General features: G+C 42.3%; 2 protein-coding genes across 8 annotated transcripts in view; one reads left to right on the forward strand and one right to left on the reverse strand.

Moving 5' to 3' along the window:
• Nucleotides 1-8,420, forward strand: part of RAVER2 (ribonucleoprotein, PTB binding 2) — a 105,614-nt gene extending 97,194 nt beyond the window's left edge. For all 5 annotated transcript variants that reach the window (XM_080656384.1, XM_080656380.1, XM_080656379.1 and 2 more), the window contains exon 12: nt 6,410-8,420. In XM_080656384.1, the coding sequence (XP_080512510.1) occupies nt 6,410-6,556 (147 nt within the window). In that variant the 3' untranslated portion in view covers nt 6,557-8,420. The remainder of the gene's footprint in view (nt 1-6,409) is intronic.
• JAK1 (Janus kinase 1) overlaps nt 8,419-25,784 on the reverse strand; it is a 224,532-nt gene continuing 207,166 nt past the window's right edge. For all 3 annotated transcript variants that reach the window (XM_080656377.1, XM_080656378.1, XM_080656376.1), the window contains 13 exons: nt 24,610-24,753; nt 23,789-23,876; nt 22,928-23,055; nt 22,184-22,319; nt 20,484-20,635; nt 17,551-17,701; nt 17,312-17,406; nt 14,793-14,985; nt 13,936-14,060; nt 13,425-13,597; nt 11,411-11,528; nt 10,686-10,796; nt 8,419-10,028 (listed from right to left, as the gene is read on the reverse strand). In XM_080656377.1, the coding sequence (XP_080512503.1) occupies nt 9,918-10,028; nt 10,686-10,796; nt 11,411-11,528; nt 13,425-13,597; nt 13,936-14,060; nt 14,793-14,985; nt 17,312-17,406; nt 17,551-17,701; nt 20,484-20,635; nt 22,184-22,319; nt 22,928-23,055; nt 23,789-23,876; nt 24,610-24,753 (1,725 nt within the window). In that variant the 3' untranslated portion in view covers nt 8,419-9,917. The remainder of the gene's footprint in view (nt 10,029-10,685; nt 10,797-11,410; nt 11,529-13,424; nt 13,598-13,935; nt 14,061-14,792; nt 14,986-17,311; nt 17,407-17,550; nt 17,702-20,483; nt 20,636-22,183; nt 22,320-22,927; nt 23,056-23,788; nt 23,877-24,609; nt 24,754-25,784) is intronic.

The following is a 25,784-nucleotide window of genomic DNA, read 5'->3' on the forward strand; positions in this document are numbered from 1 at the left end:
AATTCACTTATCTCTATTTTATTAAGGTATTTTTTATATTGTCTTTCATTGGAATTGATTCCTCTCTTTATTTTCCTTGATTCTCTGTGTTGGTTTCTATGCATTACATAAAACAGTCACCTCTCCCAATCTTGAAGGAGTGGCCTTGTGTCGGAAATGAACCTTATCATTCAACCCTGCCCTAGCTCTTTCTTGTCTTCAAAACTTTGTGATTATCCAAGTAGCCTACTTTATTCTTCATGGCTCCCAGTAGTTGAAGTTGTGCCAAGACCTGTCAGTTTCCCAAAGGGGAAAGTGTCATTCAGCACCTATATTCAGACACTCAAGCAGTAACTTTTAGAGTATTAGAACATACCTATTTCAGGGGAAGACTGGGAGATGGGCATGTCTGTCTGGCCCCTCTGCACTGAGCCCTGAGGTGATGGCCAGTTAAGAACTGTTTATTTGCTACCATCCTGTTGAACCCATGAACACAAGCTCTGCTAGCCACCAGAGCCAGGTGACCAAGAGGTATTCTTTGGGTGGCAGCTGCCAAACCCAGACATGTACACAAGCTCCTTTCCCAGAGATATCGACAACCTGCAGGGATGCAGATGGAGAGCATGAAGATGTGCTTGCCACCTCCATCTTCGGAGGTCATTTCAGTAGTTTTGTAGATGTATGTTAAAGCACATGCCTAGCCCCCAGGCTTTCCTGTGGATGCATGCCCCATGACTTTCCAAGCTTCTCTCTCAGGTGCAGATGTGGTGTTCAAACCCTTTGCTCCTCAGGGAGAAGCTCAGGGTTGTGAGTTCCCTCCTAGTTATGGGTTGTCACACTGAAGGTGGGGTTTATGGTGAGATTGTGTCTCAGTCTCTCTACACATCCTGATGTGTTTTTCTCATTTGCCTAATGTGTAGGACTGTCTTATCTAGTTCTTGGGTTTCTTTCAGAGGCAATGCCTCCATCTGTAGCTGTAGGCTTGTTTTGTCCATGGCTGGAAGTGAGTTCAAGATCTTCCTACATCACCATCTTGGACTAGAACCACAAGGAGTCTCTTGCACCCATCAACTCAGTTTCAACAGTTACCACCTCCTGGCCAGGATCCTTTCCTCTATACTCCCACCTGCTCCTTTCCTCATTATTTCAGAGCAAACCTCAGATATATTTACACACTTTATTCCCAGGAAAAGAACTGAGACAGAAATCAAAGCCAAATTCTTTGTTAATCTGGGTTTCCTTTTGTGAGACATTCCTACAAACCTTTATGGGAAGAAGGATTTTATTCAACTGTCACAACAGTAGACTATACCAAAATAGATTTCTTACTTTCAGTCATCTGTCATCCCTCGTTTTTAAAAAAGTTTTTACTGTTTTCTCAGCTTTATTGAGGTATATTTGACAAAATTGTAAGATACTGAAAGTGTGCAACATAATGATTTGAGATATGTATACCTTATGAAAGAAGTCTCCTTATCACCTTCTATACTTTTTTTGGGCGGGGTGGACTCAGCAAGTTTTAATTATACAATACAGTGTTACCATCAGTGGTCACCAGGTTAGACACTGGATCCTCAGAGCTTATTCATCCTATAGCTGAAAGTATATACCCTTTTACCAACCTCTCCCTATTTCCCTTACCCCCAGCCTTTGGCAATCACTTTTCTACTCTGTTCCTATGAAGTCAACTTTTTCTTTTTATTCTACATGTAAGTGATACTGTGTGCTGTCTTTTCTCTGTGTGGCTTAACTGAATTCCCTCAAATTTCATCTATGTTGTCTCAAGTGCAAAATTTCCTTCTTTTTGAAGATTAAACAATATTCCTGTATGTTTGTATGTATATAATATTTTCTTTATCCATTTATGTGACAATGGGCACTTAGGTTGTTTCCATACCTTGGCTACTGTAAATAATACTGATATGAATGTTGGGGTACAGATATCTCTTCAAGATAATGATTTTGTTTTCAAAGGAAAACAGTATACTCCGTTTGGGATTGTTGGGTCATGTAGTAGTTTCATTTTTAATTTCCTGAGGAATCTCCATAGTGTTGTCCACAGTGGTTGTACAAGTTTACATTCTAATCAACAGTGTACAAGGGTTCTTTTTCACCCTGTACTCACCATTTATCTCTTGTCTTTTTTATAATAGACTTCCTAACAGGTGTGAGGTGATTTTGATTTGCATTTCCCTGATGATTAGTGACACTGAGTCTTTTTCATGTACTTAGTCCTGTTGGCCATTTGTATGTCATCTTTGAAAAAAATGTATATTTAGGACCTTTCCCCTTTTTAAAATCAGGTTAATTTGTGTGTGTTTTTTTCTATTGAGTTGTGTGAGTTTTTTATGTCCCCTGTATTTTCTGGATATTATCCCCATATGTGGTTTGCAGATATTTTATATTTTCTCCCAGCCTTTAAGTGGAATTTTCATTTTGTTGATGGGCTCCCTTTGCTGTGCAGAAGCTATTTGATTTTATGTAATCTCACCTGTATTTTTGCTTCTGTTGCCTATGCTTTTGGTGTCAAATCCAAAAAAATCATTGCCAAGACCAAGCTTTGGTTTAGTAGTTGTATGGTTTTCTTCTAGTAATTTTATGGTTTAAGATCTTACATTTAGGTCTTTAATTAATTGAGTTAATTTTTGTGTATGTTGTAAGATAGTGATCCAATTTTATTCTTTTGCATGTGGTTATCCAGTTTTTCCACCATTTATTGAAGAAACTGTCCTTTTCTTATTGTATATTCTTGGCTCCTGTTATAAATTGAGTATAGATGCAATGGTTATTTCTGGTTTCTCTATTCTGTTCCATTGGTTTTTGTGTGTTTTTATGCAAATACCATACTGTTTTGATTACTATTGCTTTGTAATAGTCTGAAATCAGAAAGAGTGATGTCTCCAGCTATGGGTTCTGGATTTTGTTCAAGATTGGAGTCTTTTGGGGTTCCATATTTTACGACTGTTTATTCCACTGTTGTAAAAAAATGCCATTTGAAATTTCATAGGGGTTGCTATGGGTGGTTTGGACATGTTAATATTAATTCCTCCAATTAATAAACACTGAATATTTTTAAATTGATTTTAGAGAGAGGAAGGGAGAAAAAGAGGGAAACATCAATCAGTTGCCTCCTACACACGCTTGACCAGGAATTGAACCCACAACTTGGGTATGTGCCCTCACTGGGAATCAAACCTGCCACCTTATGGGACAATGCTCCAACCGAGCCACACCAGCCAGGGCTGAACACGGAATAGTTTGCCATTTATTGTGTCCTCTTTAATTTCCTTCATCAATGTTACTGTTTCAGTGTATAGATTTCTCACCTCTGAGGTATTGTATTGGTTTTGATGCTAATATATATATATATGTGTGTGTGTGTGTGTGTATATATATATATATATATATATATATATATATATATATATAATTGTTTAAATTTTCTTTTTTAAAGTTCATTGTTTATAGTAACGCACCTGATTTTTGTATCTTGTAACTTTACTGAAATTGTTTATTAGAGCCAACAGTCTTTTCATGGAGTTTTTAAGGCATCAATATATAATACCATGTCATATGAAAATAGACACTGTTACTTCCTTTATGATTTGGATACCTTATGTTACCTGTGGGCTTGTCATATAGGACCTTTCTCTATACCCAGTTTGTTGAGAGTTTCTATCATGAAAGGACTCTGAATTTTGTCAGATGATTTGAGATGATCATGATTTTTATCCTTTATTAACGGGGTATATCACATTGATTTGTAGCTGCTGAACCGTTCGTGTACCCCTGGAATAAATCCCATGTGATCATGGTGTATGGTCCTTTTAATGTAGTGTTGAATTTAGTTTGGTAATACTTTGTTAAGGACTTTTGCATCTGTGATTATTAAGGATATTTGTCTGTAATTGTCTTTTCTTATAATGCTCCTGTCTGGTTTTGGTACCAGAGTAATGCTAGCCTTTAAAATGAGTTTTGAAGTGTTGCCTCCTTGTCTATATTTTAGAAAAAAATGAGGATTGATATTAATTCTTCTTTAAATGTTTTGTAGAATTTACCAGTGAAGCCATCTGGTCCTGGAATTTTGTTTCTTAAGAGGTTTTTGATTACTGGTTCAATCTTCTTACTACTAATCAGTCTGTTCAATTTCCTGTATCTTCATAATTGAGTCATATTAAGTTGTGTAGTTTCTATGAATTTACCCATTTCTTCTAAATTATTCAATTTGTTTGCCTATAATTATTCTTAGTGATCTCTCGGATTGATTTCTGTGATATAAATTGTAACGACTCTGCTTTCATTCACAACTTGAAGTCCTCCTTTTCTTGGTGAGGCTAACTAAAGTTTTGTCCATTTCATTTTATCTTTTCAGAGAACCAGCTCTTAGTTTCATTTACCTTTTTGTATTGTCTTTTTAATTTCTATTTTATTTATTTCTGTTTGATCTTTGTTATTTCCTCCTTTCTACCCACTTTGGGCTTAGTATGTTTCTAGTTCCTTGAGGTGTTGAGATCATTCTTTTTCTTCATGTAAGCATTTATCACTATAAACTTCCCTTAACTGCTTTTACTGTATTCCACAAGTTTTGATAAATTGTTTTTCCCTTTTCTCAAGATTACTTTTTTTTAAATTTCTCCTTGGATTCATTGTTCAGAAATATGTTGTTTAATCTACCTTATTTGTGAATTTTCCAGTGTTCTTCTTGTAGCTGTTTTCTAGCCTCATAACATTGTGGTCTGAAAAGAGGCTTGATTGGATTTTGATCTTCTTAAATTTATTGAGACTTGTTTTGTGGCTTAATATACAATCTATCTTGGAGAATGTTCCATGTGTTGAGGATGTGTATTTGGTAGCTTTGGGATGGAACATTCTGTATATGTCTGTAAGGTCCATCCGGTTTAATGTGTAATTTAAGGTCAATGTCTCCTTAATGATTTTCTTCCTGTATAAAGTGGAGTATGCACTTCCCTGCTCTTACAATGTTGCTGCAGATTTCTCACATTAGAATGATATTTTTATTATATATTAGGTGCACCTATTTTGGGTTCATAAATACTTGTAATTGTTACATCCTCATGATTGGTCTCAAATTACCTTTCTCTTATTACATTCTTTGGTTTAAAGTTTATTTTGTCTTGAGATAAGAGTACAGTTACCTTTGCTTTCCTTTGATGTCTCTTTGTATGGAATACTGTACTCAGCAAAGGTGTCCTTCAGAATTGAAGGAGAGAGAGAGTTATCCAGACTAAAAACAGCTGAAGGAATTTGTACACCTGTTAATTGCTTGTTTGCCATATTCTTATGGCTCTCATGGACACCTGCTGGTTTTCAGAGCTGGATGTTTTGGAAGCTCATCACTCCAATGGAAGCCTTAAAAGTTGAGGCACTAGATGTGAAATCCAAACCCTTCACTCCTCAGAACTAGAAGTTGGGGTTCCCTCCCAATTGTATGGTGCTATGCTGGGGTTTATGGCAAGTGTCTCTCAGCCTTTCCTCCCCATTTCTATGTGGGCATTTTCTCTTTGTGCAATGTGTACTAGTTCAACTAGTTTCTGGGTCTCTTTCAGAGGGAATTACCAATGTGTAGCTGTACATTTGGTGAGGCCATGAAAGGAGGGCACTCAGTAGCCTCCTGTGTCATCTTTGTGTTCGTCAACTCTTCTGTATCCTCTCCTTCACATGAATGAGAGCTCTTTTCTACAAGGAGTTGTGACAGACTCATCATCTGTCCCCTGTGAAGTTAACCCTCATTTTGAAAATTGTGACCATTGTAATTTTAATGTGAGAAGGCTCTCCTGCATTGCTGGAAGTTTTCCTTGAGTCACATCTACATGATTTTCACATGTAGTAAAGAAAAATTAGGAGCTCACAGGGTTGTGTTGCACAGTCTGATTTCTTGTATTGTTTATTTGTGAAGAACATTTTGCCCTTATCATAAACACTTCTACATCAGAATCTCTGTGATGCAGCCTGGAAATCTACATTTTAACAATTTCTAAAGTTTCAATTCACATTGCTTTTTAGAATTATTTTCACTGACGTCTTCTGCCAGTTTTTACATCTGCTAGGTTATTCTCTTGCTATACAAACGTAACCTCTAATTTGATATGCAGCTCAATTTCTTAGCCACTCTCCTTCCTCAGAGGAATACTGATATCAGGTGTTGATATTCTGATTCAGAGCGGCGGACATAGGTAATCAGCAGAAACAACTGCAATGTCTTTATTTCTTTCCCCAAAATGTGGGGGTTGGGGAAGAAAGGGCATTCAGAGACTGGGTTGTATTTTGCACAAGTGATTTTGATTGTTATTTATCCTGCTGTTCTGTTTTTACACCAAATCAGAAGTAGAATGGCTTTCCTTATATACATCTTTAACAAACTAATTGTAATTTAGATTTTAGCATTAGCTATGATTTCTTTTTCTCATAGGTGTCATCTTTAAGAAATGAAAAGCGAGGCTCATCTTATCTCATCTCTGCCCCAGAAGGTGGTTCAGTGGAATTTGTTGACCAGCATTCTCAGGGCACAGGAGCATATTACATGGAGACCTACTTAAAAAAGAAGCGTGTGTACTGAGCTAAGTTCTCTCCTTATATAACTTCCTATGGTTCTTTGAGTATCTCTGCTGTTCATCGCTGCCTTAACTATATTCATACTAGCCATATCCTTTAAATACGGGTTTATAATTTCCCAGAAGGAATTGTGTTGTGCAGCAGGCAGAATTGCCAAATAAAAAGTAAGTAGCAATAAGAAGGGACATTTTCCAATAGAAGTAGATGCATCTTAATCAAAACTTACAGTCCAGTGCAGAAATTAACAATACTCCTTGTTTTAGGACTGGGAATAATTTTGACACCATACATAAATATTTGAAGCAATAAATGGGAAACAGTCTTGTTTCCTGGGCCTTAGAAGAATGCATTTCTTACACGCCAATGTGCATTTCTACTTATCTTCCCTAGAAGTAATCTTATTTATAGATTTTTAGAATTACAAGAGTACAAGTACAAAATGCAATATTGAAAAAAAGATGCTATACATGCAAACTAAATTATTAGCCACACACACCAGCCATGTAATATAAAACCCCCACATAGAGTGATGTCCAGGTATACACTCCCACAGATTCCTTACTTCTAATATGTTATTAACCATGTATGCCTTTTGTGAAAAAATAAGGTATTTTAAGAAAAGTAGCTTTGATGATCTTACTTAAGGGGGTGGCAAACCATACCCTGGGATTAATTTTAGTCCTCCACCTGTTTTTGTACAGACTACAAGCTAAGAATGATGTTTACATTTTTAAATGGAGGAAAATGAAAATTTTATGAAATTGTGTCCATACATAAAATTTTATTGGAACACAACCATGCTTACTCACACCCTGTCTAAGGTTACTTTTGTGCTACAATGGCAGAGCCGAGTAGCTGGACAGAGACCTGCAAAGTCTCAAATATTTCCCATCTGGTCCTTCATCAAGAAAGTTTGCTGACCCCTAATCTAGCAGTATTAATTCCCTAATCCTTTTACTTCACCTGAAGAAAGACCTTTAACTTCTGCAGCTGACTTTTAAGTGGCAAGGAACTTAGGTTTCTGTCTCATTCCATGACATATCAACTAGTAATTAGATCATTACTAGAACAGGACATATTTGGATCATTAAATGCGTTATTTCACAGTATGACAGTAAAGCAGTCAATGCTGACCTTTCTGAAGGAGTCTTATGGAGTGACAGTATTTACCACAATTTTGAACTAATAAGCTTTACTTCACTTTGTCTCTTATTCTGTTGTAGTATGTTAGGCTAAAAACAAAACTATTTTATTGCATATAACTTTTGACATTGGTATTAAACGCATGAAAAACCCTTTGCCATCTGGAAATATCAAAGTTTGTTCCTTGTTATGAGACTGTAATTGATAAGGAACGATCCTAGTATTTTTGAATTCAGATCGTTAAATATCTTGTAATTTGGGGGACTTACTATTTTTGACCATGATGAGGTATCTATCCTGTCTTAATTATGAAGTTAAAAAAATTGGTGCATATATTAACTTCTTTTGGAAAATGACAGCTAGAAAGCTAAACCAAGATAATTTCTAAGAAGGATACAAGGATACTACCTATGAATAACGATCAGGATAGGCATGACTCAGCAGATGAATAATGGGTTCTCCATGCTCTGCACTTCTTCTGCCTGTTTTCCTGTTGCATTAAGCTTCAATGCTTAGTCACACCTCTGTGATAGTACAAACAGAAGATGGTGAATTTTAAATCAGAGCTGCGAAATGAAAATTCATGTACAACACATGTGGATCTGCCCTCTGTCCTGGCTTATGCACCACTAACATTAGACATATGTAATATATTTTTCTAAGGAAACAAACCATTTGAAATGCTTTGAAAATGGAGTCTTAATATTAAAAGGCATATGCATGTGAAGTCTCGTATTATTTATTTGTATAAAGAGTAAACAAAGTGCATATAGAGTGGCCACAGGTTTGATACAGACAGACATCTTGGTGATGGAGGGTCACTGAACAAATTTAAATGGATCGATCCAGAACTCTCTCTTTCCAGGCTCAAAAGGTAAAAAAAAAAAAAAAAAAAAAAAAAAATTGTCAAACTCTTGGTCATAAAGATCTTATGGTTCACATTGAATCAGAGATTAGACATTTTGATTACCCAGCTACCTCAAAACTGTCTAGTGGATCCTGAACTCCATAGTGCTTCTAGCGGATTCTTTTCTTTCAAGTCTTATGCCAGTGGGCAGCGATATTCAACCAGTGTGCCACGAGAATTGTTAAAACGTGCATTACCTGACTATTCAGGGGCACACTCTTTTCCCTTATGTTGTAAAAAAAAAAAAAAAAAAATTACAGCTAACACAATAATAGCCACCTGGTGTGAATGAATCAAAATTAGATCTTTTTTTTTTTTTTTGGTGTGCCGCAGAATTTTAGTTTACGTGTGCCATGAGATGAAAAAGGTTGAAAATTGCTGCCATAGGGCAATGGTCAAAATAGTGATCGACTGTTATAGATGGAGGGTAAGTACTGAAACACTCTAAGAACAGTGCAATGTAGTATATATTCTGACTGGTTACATCCAAAACCAATGCTGGAATAGCTTGCCCCAAAGTGGTCAAGTTATAAAAGAATATACATTGACATTTCTTAAAAGCGTGTATAATAACATCCAGGTTCTTGGAATCAAATCTGTTTAAAAGTATATTGTTTGGGAAAGCACTGGCACAGGCTTAGTTCTCAGGAATTAACACCATGCAGCAAAGGATCTATTCCATAGCAGTCCCCCTGAGTACAACCAGTTTTCTAAAAAAAAAAAAGGGGTACCGCTGGTTACCCAAGGGGACAGGAGCTAAGCTACTGGAAAAACAAAACAACTCAAAATTTAAGTACTATTGATGACAGGAATACACACATCTCTGTATAGAAATGACAGTATACTAACTGGTATCTAATATTTCAAGAATGCTTGCTCTATCACTATATAGATGATGACATTTTTACGGCATGTTAAAGTATTGACTAAGTCCATTTACCTTTTATCTTTTGATTTATGCACCAGAAAAACATTTAAATCAACTGGCAGCTGAGAGAAAGCAATCATCTTGAGATTTTGTTTTGAAAAAAATCCTATTCTGGTACGCAACTGTGATGGTACACTAGCCAGATGAAATGGTGGTATATCGTTCCAAAAGGAGGAGTGCTTACTAATATTTTGGTTGTCATTAAATTTGGCACCAATAACAGTGACAAAGAGGAAGTACTTACACATATTAAGCACCACAGCGTGCCTTATACATGAATTATGTACCCAAGTATCTTTTTAGACAGAATACAAAGTTTTTCCATTAAAATTTTTTTAAATGGCTTGGGTATTTGTTGGGGAAGAGGACCTGATACAACAGTGAGATTTAAATGTTATTCATGCTTCTTAAAAGTGCCTCAAATCCTTCAATAAGGTTCTGAAAGGTTGTCCGATTATTTGGTTGGAATTCCCAGCATTTTCTCATAAGTTGATAAACCTGTAAAAAGAAAAAAGAGTAACAGTAAAAAAAGTATAGAAATGTAAATGACTTTCCTTAATAAGACTAGGTAACAAGAGTATTTGAATGTTTAATATAGAAAATGTCACAACTACATTTCATAAACAATATTTTAACATTTGAGAAGCTCATGGGTTAAATGACCTTAAAAAAAAAAAATCCAGGTCATTATGGTAAACCAATTTAAGGGTGAAGTTTTATCTCAGTTTAGACTCTGGGTACCTTACTCTGTGACTAAGATGTACTGAATAGTATGAATTAGTCTTAAAGACTCAATTCACTTTAGAATACAGAAAACTGAACATCATAAATGCTATTAGTAAGTAGGACAAACTTCTACGCAAAATGTAATTACATGTATTTTTCATAATAAGGCTATACCAAAATATGCTCCTATGGTACTTTCTGAGGTGAGCCCACTTTTGGAGGGAATCCTTGCTTTGAACATAATTTGTGCTGTCATCTGGCCCAAAGATGATTTCTCAAATATCTGAAATTCAGCTTCAGAAAACAATTTTAAAGGACTGTCTACTCCTTCCTGCTCTCCCCACACCATCCCTTGCTGGATAAATTCAAGCTGTGAAAACATAATAAGGTTTGAGTGGTGTAACTGTAAAGTGCCCGACCCGTAAATACCTCATCTGGACAGTTAGGAGGACAAGGCAAACGTTTTCCTTCTTTCAATGTGTTCACAAGTCTCGTTACTGTCATCTGGCCGTGAGTGGGGCCTATCATTTTCAGGAACAACTATGTAAAATAAAACCAGACAAAATGTTTTAGTTTGCACATATTTATATAAACAAAATTAAAGTGGAATTTCTATAATTAACTGGAAATTAAAATAATAATAAAAAGGCTTTTATCCTTAGTAACTCTAAATGCAAGTCCAAAATCCTTACTAGCTCTCAATGATCAGACTCAACCCACCACAGGGAACCTTTCCAGTGAGAATGACCTCATTTAGGAATGCGTGAGGCTCAGACAAAGCTCCTACCCAGTGCTCCTTCACACAGATGAGACCCTGGAAAGTCAGGGTTGTCTGGGAGAACTATGGGCTCCTTGGGAAAGCAGGATGTGGCAGAGTCACACATAAGTGTCAAGGAACAAACCAAGTTCGATGGAAAGCAACACTTTCCATTATAATACACGAACTGGATTCCACTTAAGAACAAAACTTACAAAGCAGAAGGATGGACACATTTTTTGTTGTTGTTAATCCTCATCTGAGAATATTTTTTCATTGCTTTTCCGAGTGGGGGGAGGGGGTGCTTCCCTCATGCGCCCTGAAAGCATGTGCAGGCCAGGGCGGGACACATTTTAATTGGGTGCTAGGCTCACATGAACAGACGAGTACAACTTACGGCCATGGGACTGGAATCAGAATCACAGTAAGTAAGCAGCTCATGCAGAGTCACTCCGAAGGACCAGACGTCAGAGGCGATATAAAATTTACACTGAATTAGACATTCCGGGGCGTACCTAAAAGAAAGGAAAATGTGAAACTTCACTTCCTGCGAAGGCCATGCCAACAAATAAATACCTCACAGAGTAAGAAAAATCACCTCTTTGGTTTTTCTTAGAATTTAATATTCTAAGACATGAAAGTATGTATTAATCTCAGTACCTATTTCCTCCGAAAGAATAGCAAGGCAAGTTTGTGCTCTTTGCTGCAGAGCCTGTGCTCTCCACGTGGAGGCAGGTATATAAGGACAGGCCCCAGATCTGATTTGCCTACAAGTTCAGAATGAATCAGCAATGACCTCCCTGCCCAGTCCTCTTCCAGTGTGTTTTGATGAATGATACCCAATTGCCTAAGCCAGAAATTGAGGCATCCATATCTGATTTCCTAAATACTTCTCATACCTACTCACCTCTCCTAAACCCCACTGTCACTGTCCTAGTTCACACCATCACTGGCTCTTGCTGAATCAGACTCTCTGGCTCCCCTCCATTCCACAGTGACCTTTTAAAAACAGAAGTCCCCACCCAACAGTATCCCAAAGCTCTTGGGACCCCCCCCCAGCCCCCCCAGGCAGACCTCCTACTTCATGACCAGCCACACCGAGCTGATGTCAGTTCCTGGGATACCACTGCTCTTGCCTTGTTCTTGTGAGTCACACATGCCTTCTTCTAACCATCTTTACAAACCCCCAGGAATCTTCTAAGGTTTCTTAGGACTTACAGAAAATCAAGCCTGAACCCCCCTATATTTACGGTACCATGAAATTGGTTGCCTCACCTATTAAACTCTAAACTTGGTCTGCTTGTGTCTTGACACGTTTGATTAATGAACAAAGGAAGGTTTAGTCTCCAGGGATGCGAGAGATCTCTGTGTCTGTGTAGGATGTACCTCCCAGGTGCTCATTAGTTTAATGGGGGTGGGTAGGGTGTGGAGTGGACACTTAACAACTTCTCTCCTGGACAGTGTTCTGGGCTGACAGGTGGAAATCAGGGAAGTGTGGAGATTCATGAGAATATGCCCACGTTTCCCATGGATTTTGCTCTGCTCTGTCCAGGGTCTCCTTGAATCTGTTCCATGTCCACTTTGTCACCTCATTCCTGCCCCCTTCTCCTACCTGCCCTCCAGGCTGCCTTGACACGGATGTGCCTACTCTAACTGCTAATAGTTTTAAGAACCATATTAGATGAATGCCCTCTTGCTTGGCCGGTATGGCTCAGTGGTTGAGCACCGACCTATGAACCAGGAGGTCATGGTTTGATTCCTAGTCAGGGCACATGCCTGGGTTGTGGGCTCGATCCCCAGTAGGGGGCTTGCAGGAGGCAGCTGATCAGTGATTCTCATCATTGATGTTTATATCTCTCCCCCTCTCCCCTCCTCTCTGACACCAATAAAAACATACTTAAAAAAAATAAGTGCCCTCTTCTGGGAAACTGGAGATGTGGAGGTGATGGTTAGATTTCTCTATTCTTTGGAAGATGGTGCCATACAAAGCTCAGACATTTTTCTGAGTTGCTTTCAGTGGAAGAGCCTAAAGCTGTTTTCTGAGGGCAAAGATCAAACAATTCCAAATGTTCTAAGGCAGTGGTCGGCAAACTGCGGCTCGCGAGCCACATGTGGCTCTTTGGCCCCTTGAGTGTGGCTCACAAAATACCACGGCCTGGGCAAGTCTATTTTGAAGAAGTGGCGTTAGAAGAAGTTTAAAAAATTTGGCTCTCAAAAGAAATTTCAATTGTTGTACTGTTGATATTTGGCTCTGTTGACTAATGGGTTTGCCGACCACTGTTCTAAGGCCTTTCTAACACCGACTCAGGTAAGAGGAATGGGAGACATTCACAGAGCTAGAAAGGGCCTATCAAAACAGCAGAAACCCTATGAAATACTAACGAAACCAAAGTCTGTTTTGATTTAGTTACCAGAACACAGGGCTGTCCCGGTCATCCTTCACTGTGTAGTACTCCTTATCGGTTTCAATTGCTTTAGTTAAACCGAAGTCTCCAATTTTCACTTGGTGCTCACTTTCAACAAGGACATTCCTTGCTGCTAAGTCCCGGTGAACGTACTGTCGTGACCCCAAATAGTCCATTCCCTGGGGAGAGAAGTAAAGGCAGAGAGCATTGCTGAAGGTCAGTTCACGCTGTATTTCCTATCATTTCATAGCAAAAAATAATGCAATGTCATTTCATTCACATATCACTGTTTGGGTTTTTACTTTATGCAAAAATAGCAAGACAAACCTGATTCAAAGAAACACACAGTAAATCAGCTATACTTAACCATCAGTTCAGTTTCTCAGTAGAAGCTAATTGTTCATCCAAGTCACGGAGAGCAAAATATACTCAGTGCAATTACCGGAAAGTCTAATTACAAACCAATCACCCAGGATGAGTGCCCCTTTCTGTAATCTTTAACATGCTTCTTCTTTACCTTACAAATCTGAACGGCATATTTTAACTGCTGTTTGAGGTTAATTTTGTTCTTATTCTTTGGAAGATATTCCTTAAGGCTTCCAGAAGGCAGAAATTCCATGATGAGCTTAATACCATTTCCTCCTGTATTAAAAACAAAACATCAGTATGAAGTTACCAAAGAAAGGAACTGAGGGAGAGTAACGGGCACAGGATCTGGAGACACGTCAGCATCACCTCTGAACCACAGGCAAGTCCCCCAACCTCGGAAGCCCCACAGTCTCTGGCCCCTCAGCAGTGACAAGGATAGTAACATTCGTGTACCCACCCCAGAGCCATCAGCATTCACTGAGATAATAGAGTGCGCTACAAACCACCAGGCAAATAATAACGAAAAAAAAAAAAAAATGAACCACATCATTTCACTGCCGATTTTAAAGTACTGGCTTGCAAACAGATACACTTCTTAGTAAACACCATTTGCCACCTTGCCTTAGACAACTAGAAAACCAATATCCTGGGTAGTGTTGGATCAGAAGACTAGGAGAAGCGAGGGGCGGGTGCCAGTTTCATACTGCTGTGAGCCTTAAGTGCCAGTATCTGGACGGGTGAAGGTCAGTCCCCAGTGTGGGTGTGTGAACAGTCTGGAAAGGTGATGCCGGAGTCATCCCCTGGCTGGCAGGGAGGCTGCGGGGCTTCCCTGGAGCTATGCAGCTGCTGAGGGATGTCAGGGCCTACAACTTCGAAGCCCTACAGCTCATGGGGGCCACCAGCTAGCGCACATACAACCGCGGGCACTGCTGCCTCAGCACTGGCCCTTGTGACCCCAGATAGTCGCTTAGTCTTTAAAAACCAACCCTACTTTGCCCAACATACCATCTTCTGTGCAGATGCCTTTGTACTTGACAATGTTCTCGTGATAGAGGTTCCTTAAGATTTCAATTTCCTTTTTCAGATCAGCTATGTGGTTCCCTCCACTCTCAGGCTTCAGGGATTTAACAGCCACCTGCTCCCCTGTATTGTCCCCTTCAGGGTCATACCTGCAGAGCTCAACCTTCCCAAAGTGGCCCTGGAGGAAAGATGCATGTGCTGGATTAGTCTGGGCTGGCAGGAACATGCTCAGAAGTTGAGGCAAGATGCACTCAAGAACTCCCAATGGGGAAAGGCTATCTCTTCAACAAATGGTGCCGGGAAAACTGGAGAAACACATGTAGAACAATAAAATTGGAACCCTACTTCACACCACTCACAAAAATTAACTCAAAATGGATCAAAGACTTAAACATAAGACCTGAAACCATAAAACTCCCAGAAGAAAACATAGGGAAGAAGCTCATTGGAATATTGGTATTGGAAATGATTTTTTTGTACATGACGCCAAAAGCCCAAAAGAAAAAAAAATGAACATATGGGACTATATCAAACTCAAAAGCTTCTGCAGAGCACAAGAAACAAATTAACAAAATGAAAAGACAGCCTACAGAATGGGAGAAACATTTTGCAGCCATTTATTGGATAAGGGTTTAATATCCAAAAAACATATAGAACATAAGTTAATAAAAATAAACCTGAACAACTTAATAAAAAATGGGCAGAAGAATTATAGACATTTTCCAAAAAAGGACACACAACAAGATGTTTAACTTCACAGGGAGATGCAAATAAAACCCACAAAGAGCTATCACTTCACATCAGAATGGCTATCATCAAGAAAATAAAACGACAGGTGCTGGTGAGGATGTGAAAGGGAACCCTTACTATTGGTGGGAATGTTTATTTGTCCAACTACTACAGAAAACAATATGAAGGTTCCTCAAAAAATTAAAAATAGATCTATATGATCCAGCAATTGCACTTCTTGGAGAATACCCAAAGGAAATGAAAAGAGTTCAATGACATATTTGCACTCTGTTTATCACAGCACTATTCACAATAGGCAAGATATAGAAAAATACAAATGCCCATGATGAATGGGTAAAAAAAAGAAGTAATGCATATATACAATGGAATAGTATTCAGTCATGAGCAAGGGTGATATCCTGCCACTTGCAATAACAAACAAACCTTGAACACAATATGCTAAGCGAGATAAGTCAGAGTAAAGAAAGACAAAAACAAACAAAAAATCTAAAAAAAACCCCCACAAAACCTCTTTAAAAAACACAAACCATAGTTATACAGTAGTTACCAGGGATTTAGGACAGATGGTGTTTAAGGGTATGGACTTGTAACAGGTACTAAAATAGCCAAAAAGATTTAATGTACAGTACACTGAACACAGATAATACTGCATTATAAGTATGTAATGTGATAAACATCACTACATAGGCAGCTATATTACAACATATAAGTATATCAATGTAGCACACACTACATACCTTTAATTTATACAATGTTACATGTCAAATTTTTTCAAGTAAAAAAAAAAAGATGAGTCTTGCTCCCCATGCTGTTCCCCTGAAGGCCAGGGGTGCATAGCACAGCCTGACCTTGCAGTAGCTGGATCCTTCTGGCTTCTACCATCACTGCAGCCGCTTCCTCACATGCCATCCCCCCATTACTGAGCTAAGACAAGGCAAGCATCAGGTGACTAGTGAACCAACACATCAATCCAGTTTCCATGGAAATGTAACCCAAAGGAAATGGAGGTTATTTTTGGCCAAGTAGGACCACAGTGGCATTCTTGGACAGCCCAGGACCCACCCTACAAGAGAGGCACCATGGAGTCAATTCAAAGTGCCTTGCATGGGAGTCTTTAGAAGATGGGGGATTAGATCCCAGCTTAGCCACTTGATAATGATGTTGGCCCAGTCACCAAATCTTTGAGCTGGTCCAGAGGTGCTCAATGTATACAGCAGTAATAACCCCTCAGGGATACTGTGAAGAACTAGGGACTCTGTGCTTGTAAAATACCCAGCATGCCTGGCACACCACAGAGATTCAAGGCAGGACACAGTCTTGTTTACTTAACTGAACTACAGAAAAATCTGTATAAAGATGCAAGTCCCAGTATCTTCTCTATCAGTTAGGAAACTGATTTGAGGTCCAAAGCAAAGCTGCTATGGCATTCTGTGTAGTAAATCCACCCATTTACTAGTAAGCAGCCTCAGATACCCAGAGATTTTTCTATTTCCACCATATCTGTACCTACTCCCCCATATTGCTCCCTTTGCATGCTCTTCTGCCCCTGCGAGAACATGCCCTATGTGCATATACAGTCACGTGCGCATGCTGTCACTATGTGAGCGATATAACCCCTGTGATACAAGTGGCCCAAAGAAAGTGCAATAAGATACTTTCTCTTATGAACCTTGACCAGAAATGGGAAATAATGGAGCGCAGCTTTAAATGCAGATGGAGGTGATGTGGTCAGGGAGTACTAGGATGGAACTTACCTCTCCCAAGTCACGGATTCTCTTTAAGAACCGCTTTTCAAAATGGGTGGGATCCACTTCGGTTGCTGGCTTTTTTTCTGAAACAATGTCTGGATCTAACGCAAGAAAAACGAAAACATGTCATTAAAAAGACATGACTGCCACTCACAGGCTCCCAGTTATCAGTTACCCCTGCCCCCCAGCCAGCTCTCCAGGGCATGGGCTGATCTTGGTTAAACAGGGTCAGGGCAGCGTCTTACTCTGTTCTTCCAGCTTATTGATGTCTCTCATGATGGCTCGGAAAAAGGGTCTCTGGTTGGGGTCATAGTTCATGCAGCGAGTCATAAGGTCAGCCAGCTCCTTACAAGACGGTGTCACTGGTCTGCACCGGCTTTCGTAGAATCTCTCTTTCTGTACAGAAGAAGACAACATGGAAGAAACCAAAAGAACCACCCACAAACCTTTTAGCCCCAGGTCAGGAGTAGTAATCAATCCCAATTTAATTTCCAACAGCTCTGCTTCCAGGTAGACTTCATAGACGTGCGTGGGGAAATCTCTGATACTAAAATAACCTGAACCCCAAGAAGCCACATTCCAGTCAAGTTACGCAACCTTTCTGGAATACAATTTGGCAACATGTATAAAATCTCCAGGTCCTTGGAACCCTTTGACTCATTCATTCTAATTATTTTATGACAGAAATAAATCAGATATAAACAAAGATTTATATGTCAAGGTATTCCCTGCAGATTTAGATAGAACATTACAAGTTTGAAAATAGCCCAAATGCCAGATATAAAATTAGTTAAGTAAATTAGAGTTTAACAGAGCAATCAACTTTTACATTGAATTTGTAAAATTGTAAAGCTTAGACAAGCACTCAGTATTAATGAAAAGATATAGCATGTATAACTCTATCTAGCATGGTCTCAATTTTGTTTTAACAAGAGATATGAACAGAATGGAAGACAGTCTGCCAAAGTAAAATAGTGTCAGGAGTGACAGAAATATGGTGATTGCTATTTTCTTCAACTGTTTATTACTTTAAAATTCAGAAATAATTGATGCCACTTAAAAAAGAACTAAGTGAAATTACTACACTCCAGTTTCTGTCTGTAGCTGAATCCCGAGTACTAGTTCTTCTTGTTCCCCTGAGGGTGAGGAGGTGAGAGTTAGGGTCCCAGGGGAGGGGGAGAGATTAGGATTAAGGAGCTGAGACTGCTCACCTCTGAGGGTCACTCACCCTTCCCTGTCCCAGGGCTGTCCAACCCAACCAAGGCTACCTGGGAGGAGACTGGCAGACTTCTTTTATCAAAGGCACACACCCTTCCTCACACCATCCCTGTTTCCTGCTCAGCCCTGGATACACAGCAGGTACTCAATAAATACTGACAGACAACCAAGGGTATGCTGTTTTATTTCCAAGGAAGTTCGAAATAAAATGATCTTCCCAAAAGCCTAGGCTGAAAATTCCAAACATATTTATAGATCTGATGGTTTCCCTATTGGCTTTGCCCCGACACCCTTTTCCCAAGTCCTGCACCATCTTTACTTGGCAAAACATTAACTGGTTAAAGGTTCTCCTCTTCAATGACCTCCTACGCACACACCCTCCACTCTGGGTCCCACTGCCATTCCTGTTCCAGCCTCGGAGCTCCTCAGCCTGTCCATCCCAACCACGTGTGCAGATGAATTGTGTAGACAGCGCCTGGGAAGGCACATGGGCATTTCTTTAAATTATTGTCAGCTAAGTCCGAGGCGACAGGATACACATTCACCAAAAGGCGGATGTGTTATCAGTACTGACTCTTAAATCCAGTCAAGCACCAGGAATGCTTGGGCCTACTCAAGAATGCAAATAATCTCCTTTGTCTTGACTTTTGGTGAAACTTCCTGGTATTTGGGGGTATAAAATAAACATGCTATATTGGCTCTGGGTCCCTGTCCCTCCATCAGAGAGGATGGCAGTCCCACCTGGTCCCAGCTTTTTTTTTTCCTTCTATGTGTCTTGTTTCTTTCTTTTATTTCTCAATCTCCAGCCGCCTCCACTCAGAACCGGTTCATCTCTCTTTCCATGCTGGACGCGGAAAAGGGAGATCCCCGCCATATCTGGCCCCCCGCCACAGAACTGTCCCCAAGCCGACTTCTGACCCTCTCTCTCCTCAACGAAACTTCAATGTCCCATCCGACACTCCCAAGTAAAATTCATGCAATTGGGGCTTTTTACAATCTGACCACAGACACCTCTCCAACCTTATCACCCATCATTCCTCACCATACTCTAGGCCAGTGGTCGGCAAACTGCGGCTCACGAGCCGCGATTTGCCGCTCTGTTGACTAATGAGTTTGCCGACTACTGCTTTAGGCCAACGAAACCGCTCATTGCTTCCCAGACAACTCAAGTGCCACCTTCGCCCTGGACTTCGAGCAGCTCCTCCCAGCTACAAGTTATGTCTGCACCTCTGAACACACAGGCATGTTCCAATCACCAAATCACTGGGTCAGGGTCAGTGGCCCTTTACTGTTATTTTTACTACTTTATCCCTTTGGAGTTAAGAGTCTCCACTCTTTCCACAAGTGAACAGGAGAGGAGGAAGCCTCACCTGTTTCACAATCTAGCTGGGGAACCCAGGTGAGTGTCTTAAGCTCCTGCGCCTCAGTTACCTGACCTGTAACGTGTACAGTGAGGGTAATGGCACTCCCACCTAACTGCAGGGCTCTTGCACCAACAGTATGAGGTATTTTTTTATGGAATCCTTATTTTGTTATTTTAGCCCAACTCTCCAACCACATCCTCAAGGGAAGGCAAGGCCTGTCTGTTTTCTTGTGAGCCCCCAACTTTTACCTAGACAATGCCTGATATACAGAAAGAACTCAACAAATATCTGTATTAATTGTACTAACAAGCACTTGAAATCTCAGATAAATAATACTATAGTGATCTACTGACATGTATTGTGTGCCTGGACTATATGTGCATTATGTAGTTAGTCTTCACAGAAATCCTACAAAGTGGGTCTCATGTATCCCCATTGCACAGATGCTGAAACTGAGGCCCAGGTTAAGTTACAGCTGCAAGGTCATCAGAGATGGGCCCATCTCTTCCCACAATATGAGGCTTCCTGTTAACTCCTGAGACGGCCATGAGCATCCAAGGAGCCCTCAGCTCGCACCCTGGAAAGCAAAAGCTCACCTCAATCAGTGTCTTATCTTTCAGGGGGATCTCGCCATTATAGCAGATTTCCCAGAGTGTGGTTCCAAAGCTCCATTTGTCAGCAGCCACGCTCAGGTTCTTGGAATCTTCTACACACTCGGGAGCAATCCATGGGATTCGTTCTATGCATTCTGCAGAAAGACAACAGACATTCACAGATCAGTCTCTGCAAATCACCTGGGGAGCAAATCACTATCGTTGCAGCAAGCACTGTGAGCTCACAAAGAAACTATTTCAAGTAGGGTTTCCAAATGAATCCAGGCCCCTCCTCCTTGACACTGTGGATGCATCAGTCTGAGTCAGGGCCAGCAGACGTGTCTGTTTATCAGACTCACCAGGAGAGTGGTGAGCAGCCCCGTCTTCTGAAGCTCTGGCCTCAGAAACAGCACAGCACCCAGGGTGGAGGCCAACACCCTGAGGAGGTAGAACGGGGGGGTGGGGGGGGTGGACAGAGGCTCCAGAAAAGAGAGGACAGGGAGAAGAGAAGAGGCCAACTTACACAGAGCAGGCACGGGCTAATCTCAACTACTCTGCACCATCACCCAGCAATGTTTTATTTGTTTTTTATGGGTTTTTTTTGTTTGGAAAACAAGGGAAGGGAAGACGGAGGTAAAGAAGTCACCCTTGTCTTACATCGGAGACCCCTCAGCCCCTGTTCTGGCTTCTAAGGCCAGTGATCTGAGCAGAACCTCTGCCATGTCCCTGGACATGCCCCTCAACCAGCACAGTGGTCTCAGGGCACAGCCTCTGGCTCCTGAGGCAGGAGGGCGGTTCCTGAGCTGGGTGTTCACCGTTAGGCCCACTCACCCTTCCTTCTCCGCCTTCTCGTGTCCTCCTGACACAGGCCCGTGTGGCGGTGCTCTGGGATCACACATCTGCCATCACCTTGCTGCAGGCCCGCCTCACTGACCCGTCATCCCCCTCCCTCCCCGCATCACCCCGTACACCTCAGAACACTCACAGCATTTAACTGGCCTCTCTCGTGGGCTCTCTCGGCTCCTCGACTTGTTCTAGACTCATCTGTGACCGGGACTCAAACCCTTGCTCAGGACAGGCCCCCTGCACGAACCGCAGGGTGCCTCCCCTTCCCCTTCGATGGAGCAAAACTCTAAATGCCAGGCACTGTGCTCAGTGCTGGAGACCACTGGCCACCATGAGCCAGCGGCACGCGCCGGGGCACGGGTCTCCCACACTGGCTTCAACGTCTCAGCTCCCAGGTCTCTTTCCTTTGGGGCCCACACTCAGGATAACCTCATTCAAAGAGAAAATGCAATCGCTAGGTGCCTCCCCAACTGCTAATTACTATAGTGGATTTCAAAAGAAACGAGGGAGGACCCAGGAGGCCCAGCTCCTAACACCTCTCTGACCACTTCCAGACCAGTGGCCTCCCCTTGTGCTAACCTGACAGCGTGAACACAGCTCCTAACCGCAAGGACCAGGAGTATCTCGGATGAGTTGTCTGTATCTCCTACTACAGTCAGCTCCTTAAAGGAGTCCGGGACCAACCCTGCTTACACTCTGTATCTTCCCCCAACCCTCAGGGCAGAGTAGGAACACCAGACACCCACTTGCTGAAGTGTACTTTCTAAAAGGAGACAGAACCCCAACCCCAGCCCGCCTCTGCCTTGGGGTAGGTGTGAGAGAAGGGAAGGGCGAGGCATAGGGAGGAGGAGACACACCTTGCCTGGACAGCACGGTGATGGGGATGCCAGGGTCACTGAGCTTGATGAATGGGCCACACTCGCTGTCGATGCCTTCACGGGCCAGGAGGAGGTTTTTAGTGCACACGTTTCCGTGGACCAGGTCTTTATCCTCCTGCAGAGTAGAAAGGGTGAGCTCAACAAGGCTGCCCCTGGCTGCCTGTCTTCCCACGCTCCCTCCATTTCCAACCCTGGCCCCTTGGGTCAATCCCTCCACAGTCCCCAGCTACAGCCAGACCGAGACAGCCTAGGTGTCCCATCCAACGTGTGACCCGAGCACATTACAGAATGGGCCTCATCAGTGAATCTGGGTAACAGTAGAACGTGCCTCATAGGGCTTTTGTGGGAATTAAATGAATTAGAACCTATAAAACATGTGAACAGCTGAACCATGGTAAGCACTCAATAAATGTGAGCTACTACTGATGCTGGTAGTTTCACTCATTCATCAGGTATTGCACTATTTCTCCTCCTACCGTATACTGCAATGCAGCAGCCAGTTCTCTGACATGACAGACGTTCCCTCTAATCAAGATTTATACGTTTGGAGCACACTGAGTGACCCAATATGACCATGTTCATGAAGCAGCAGGCATGCCTGTGTTTAACCGCAGAGTCTGGGCACCCCAGCCTGCTTGGCTCTCCCTGGCTAGCACCTTCTTCCTACTAGGGCATTCTGGTTCCTGGTGGACCTCCACCAACATCAGATCAGAACATACTTACCAAGTAACTCAGGGCACTGGCCAGCTGTTTAGCAACTTTGAATTTCCATGGTGTGGTGAGGACGTCGCTTTTCCGGTGCATGAAGAGATCCAAAGGCCCACCCTCCACAAACTCTTCCACCATGATATCTACAAGTACAAAACGAGCCCCATCTGGAACCTTCTGTCTGCCTGGGACAGTACTTTCCCTCATTCCCCTGCGAGAGCTCACTTTAGTGGCTGGTGCTCGGCCTGGGAGGATGCCAACATCCTCGGGCGGGGCAAACAGCAGAGCGATTCAGAGCCGGTTCAATCCCTGGGTTTAAGCCTGGCCCAGAGCTCCTTATGCATCGACTCACAGGGGAACAACTCCACTTATCCACCCCAACCTCCCAGGGCCCAGAGTTGGCAAGAAGTGAACATTCGCCGAAACCGGTTTGGCTCAGTGGATAGAGCGTCAGCCTGCGGACTGAAAGGTCCCAGGTTCGATTCGGTCAAGGGCATGTACCTTGGTTGCGGGCACGTCCCCAGTAGGGAGTGTGCAGGAGGCAGCTGATCGATGTTTCTCTCTCATCGATGTTTCTAACTCTCTATCCCTCTCCCTTCCTCTCTGTAAAAAATCAATAAAATATATTTAAAAAAAAAAAAAAAAGAAGTGAACATTCAAGAAATTAGTGAAAAACAAGTGGGATTTAGTTTCATGGTCACTATTAACCCAAATACGTGACCTGCTCGATACCTCAAATCCCTCGATTGCAAAACAAAAGGCGAGAAGCCAGGACAAGAAGAAGATGGTATCAGCTCCCCGACCCCCGGGTGTCTTCACAGCACCCACGTCCCTCCAGCCAGGGCCATCTGCCTCTCCCAAAGAGAATTCACTTACTCTCCACGTCTCGGACACAGACACCGTAGAGGTACACGATGTGTTTGTGGGAGACCTGTCTCATCATGCTGGCTGCCTCGAAGAAGGCCTGTGGGAGAAGGAAGGTTAAGAGTAAGCCACCCCTGGTCTGACCCCAAAGAGGCTCTGCTGAGACAAAAAGTCGGTAGATCCCAGAAAGCTCAGGACTCATCCCCCAGGTCCTGAGGACGGCTCCGGCCTCGACTTCCCAGGGGCAGTGCCAGGCCTTCCCCTTGACCTCAGTCTGGCTGGGGGGTGGTCTTTATTTAGAAAAACCTAACAGAATATGGAGCGAGGCTGGTGAGATAGGCTAGCTAACAATTTCCCCATTGCATACTCATGCCTACCACTTTCGCTCCCTTTAAACACTGGGAAATAACGATGTGCAGCACTGTGTTAGAAAAAAGGGACACCACGGTGCGAACTGGCTCCATCTCTCGTACAGCCTGTGGAACCCGGGGTACGTTTCCACTCCCCTGGGCTTTGATTTTCCACACTGTGGAGTGACAGCCTGGCTACATGAGGGACTCGGAGACCATTCGGCTGGAGTCCTGGGGCCACAAGAACCTCCAGGTAGGAAATGGGAGGAGAGGAGAGGGGTAGGCCGGCGGGAAGAGCTGCTCAATCTACTTCATCTCCAATCCTCCCTCACTTACCTAAGATTACCTGTGAAAAAAGGGATTACATAAAAGACATGTTTGAAAACCATAAATAAGGCCAAAATAAGGGCAAAGGTTTTTCCCAGCTGACTGTGCTCCACGGGTTCCAGAAACGGGAGGGTGGGTTAGCAGGAGGACACTTGCCAGAGAAATGTCCCTGTGGCTGGGGTCCAAGACTTTGAGGATCACTTTTATTTTCTTCTCTTCAGAAGTTCCTTCGTCATCCTTGTAATCCACCAGGGTCCCAGAGTAGATGTGTGTCCGCGTGCCTCTCCCAAGGTGCTCGCCCTGGAGGAGGAAGCAGGAGGTTGGGTGACTGCTAGAGTCTGGGACCGAGGCCTTAATGGGAACACACAATACCAGAAGGGGGTGGGGCACAGCCCCAATGGCTCACAGCCTCTCCAGTACCTTGTCCTGGTCAGGCCTCCAGAAGAAACAAAAAGCTACTTGCCAAACAGTTGTGGCACTTCCTGGGCCCCAGGAGACAGCCCTCCTATTCCCAAACAGTCCCTTCCTTTCTTCTACTTCTAGGAACAGCCTGTGGCCAAAACATAACCCTGACTACCACAAAACTTCCAACAGTGATGCAATAGCCCGGGACATCAGCCCCGCCCTTGGCCTTGGCCTCCAGAGCAGACGGAGAGAGGACCCCCTTGGGGACTCTGCTCACAGGCTGGGGCACACACACAGGGACTTCTTAGTCCTGGCTCTACTGCTTGCTGGCCATTTAACTTAGGGACGTTCCCTTACCATGCACAATGTCTGCCCCCTTTCTGTAACCAGGGATAATAAAGGCACCTGCCTCAGAGTCAGATGAGCAAATAGGTACAAAGGCTCCTGGTACAGATGCTGACACAGGATGGGTACAAGCCAACCTATTGGGCTGGTGTGTTTTGTTTGACTGCCCCAACCAGGCACTCAATGTTTCTCACATACGAACTGTTCATTCTCTAACCCTATGTCCAGTGCACGTGTGCAGGCTTTAGAATTAGTGATGCAATTCACACACGCATTTGCCCTAGCAATCCCAAAGGGAAGGTGATGTGTACAGAGGCATAGACTGGTGGGCAGGCCCTCAGTTTCCTCACAGGTGAGAATGGATGGTCCCACCCAAGGAATGGCCTGAGGACAAGGACTGAAGGAGACCATCTGCACAAAGTCCTTAGCACACAATTATCTGTGTCTAAGGACCCTCCCAGTTTAAGCTTGAATAATCCTGATCTAAACATTCTTAATATCTGGAATCAGCACATGACTCATAAATCGTAGGCATGGTTGAGTCATTGATATTAACCCCACAAAACCTGTAAACTGAAGTT

This window comes from Plecotus auritus (assembly GCF_963455305.1).
Source record: "Plecotus auritus genome assembly, chromosome: 2".
NCBI classification, from domain to species: domain Eukaryota; kingdom Metazoa; phylum Chordata; class Mammalia; order Chiroptera; family Vespertilionidae; genus Plecotus; species Plecotus auritus.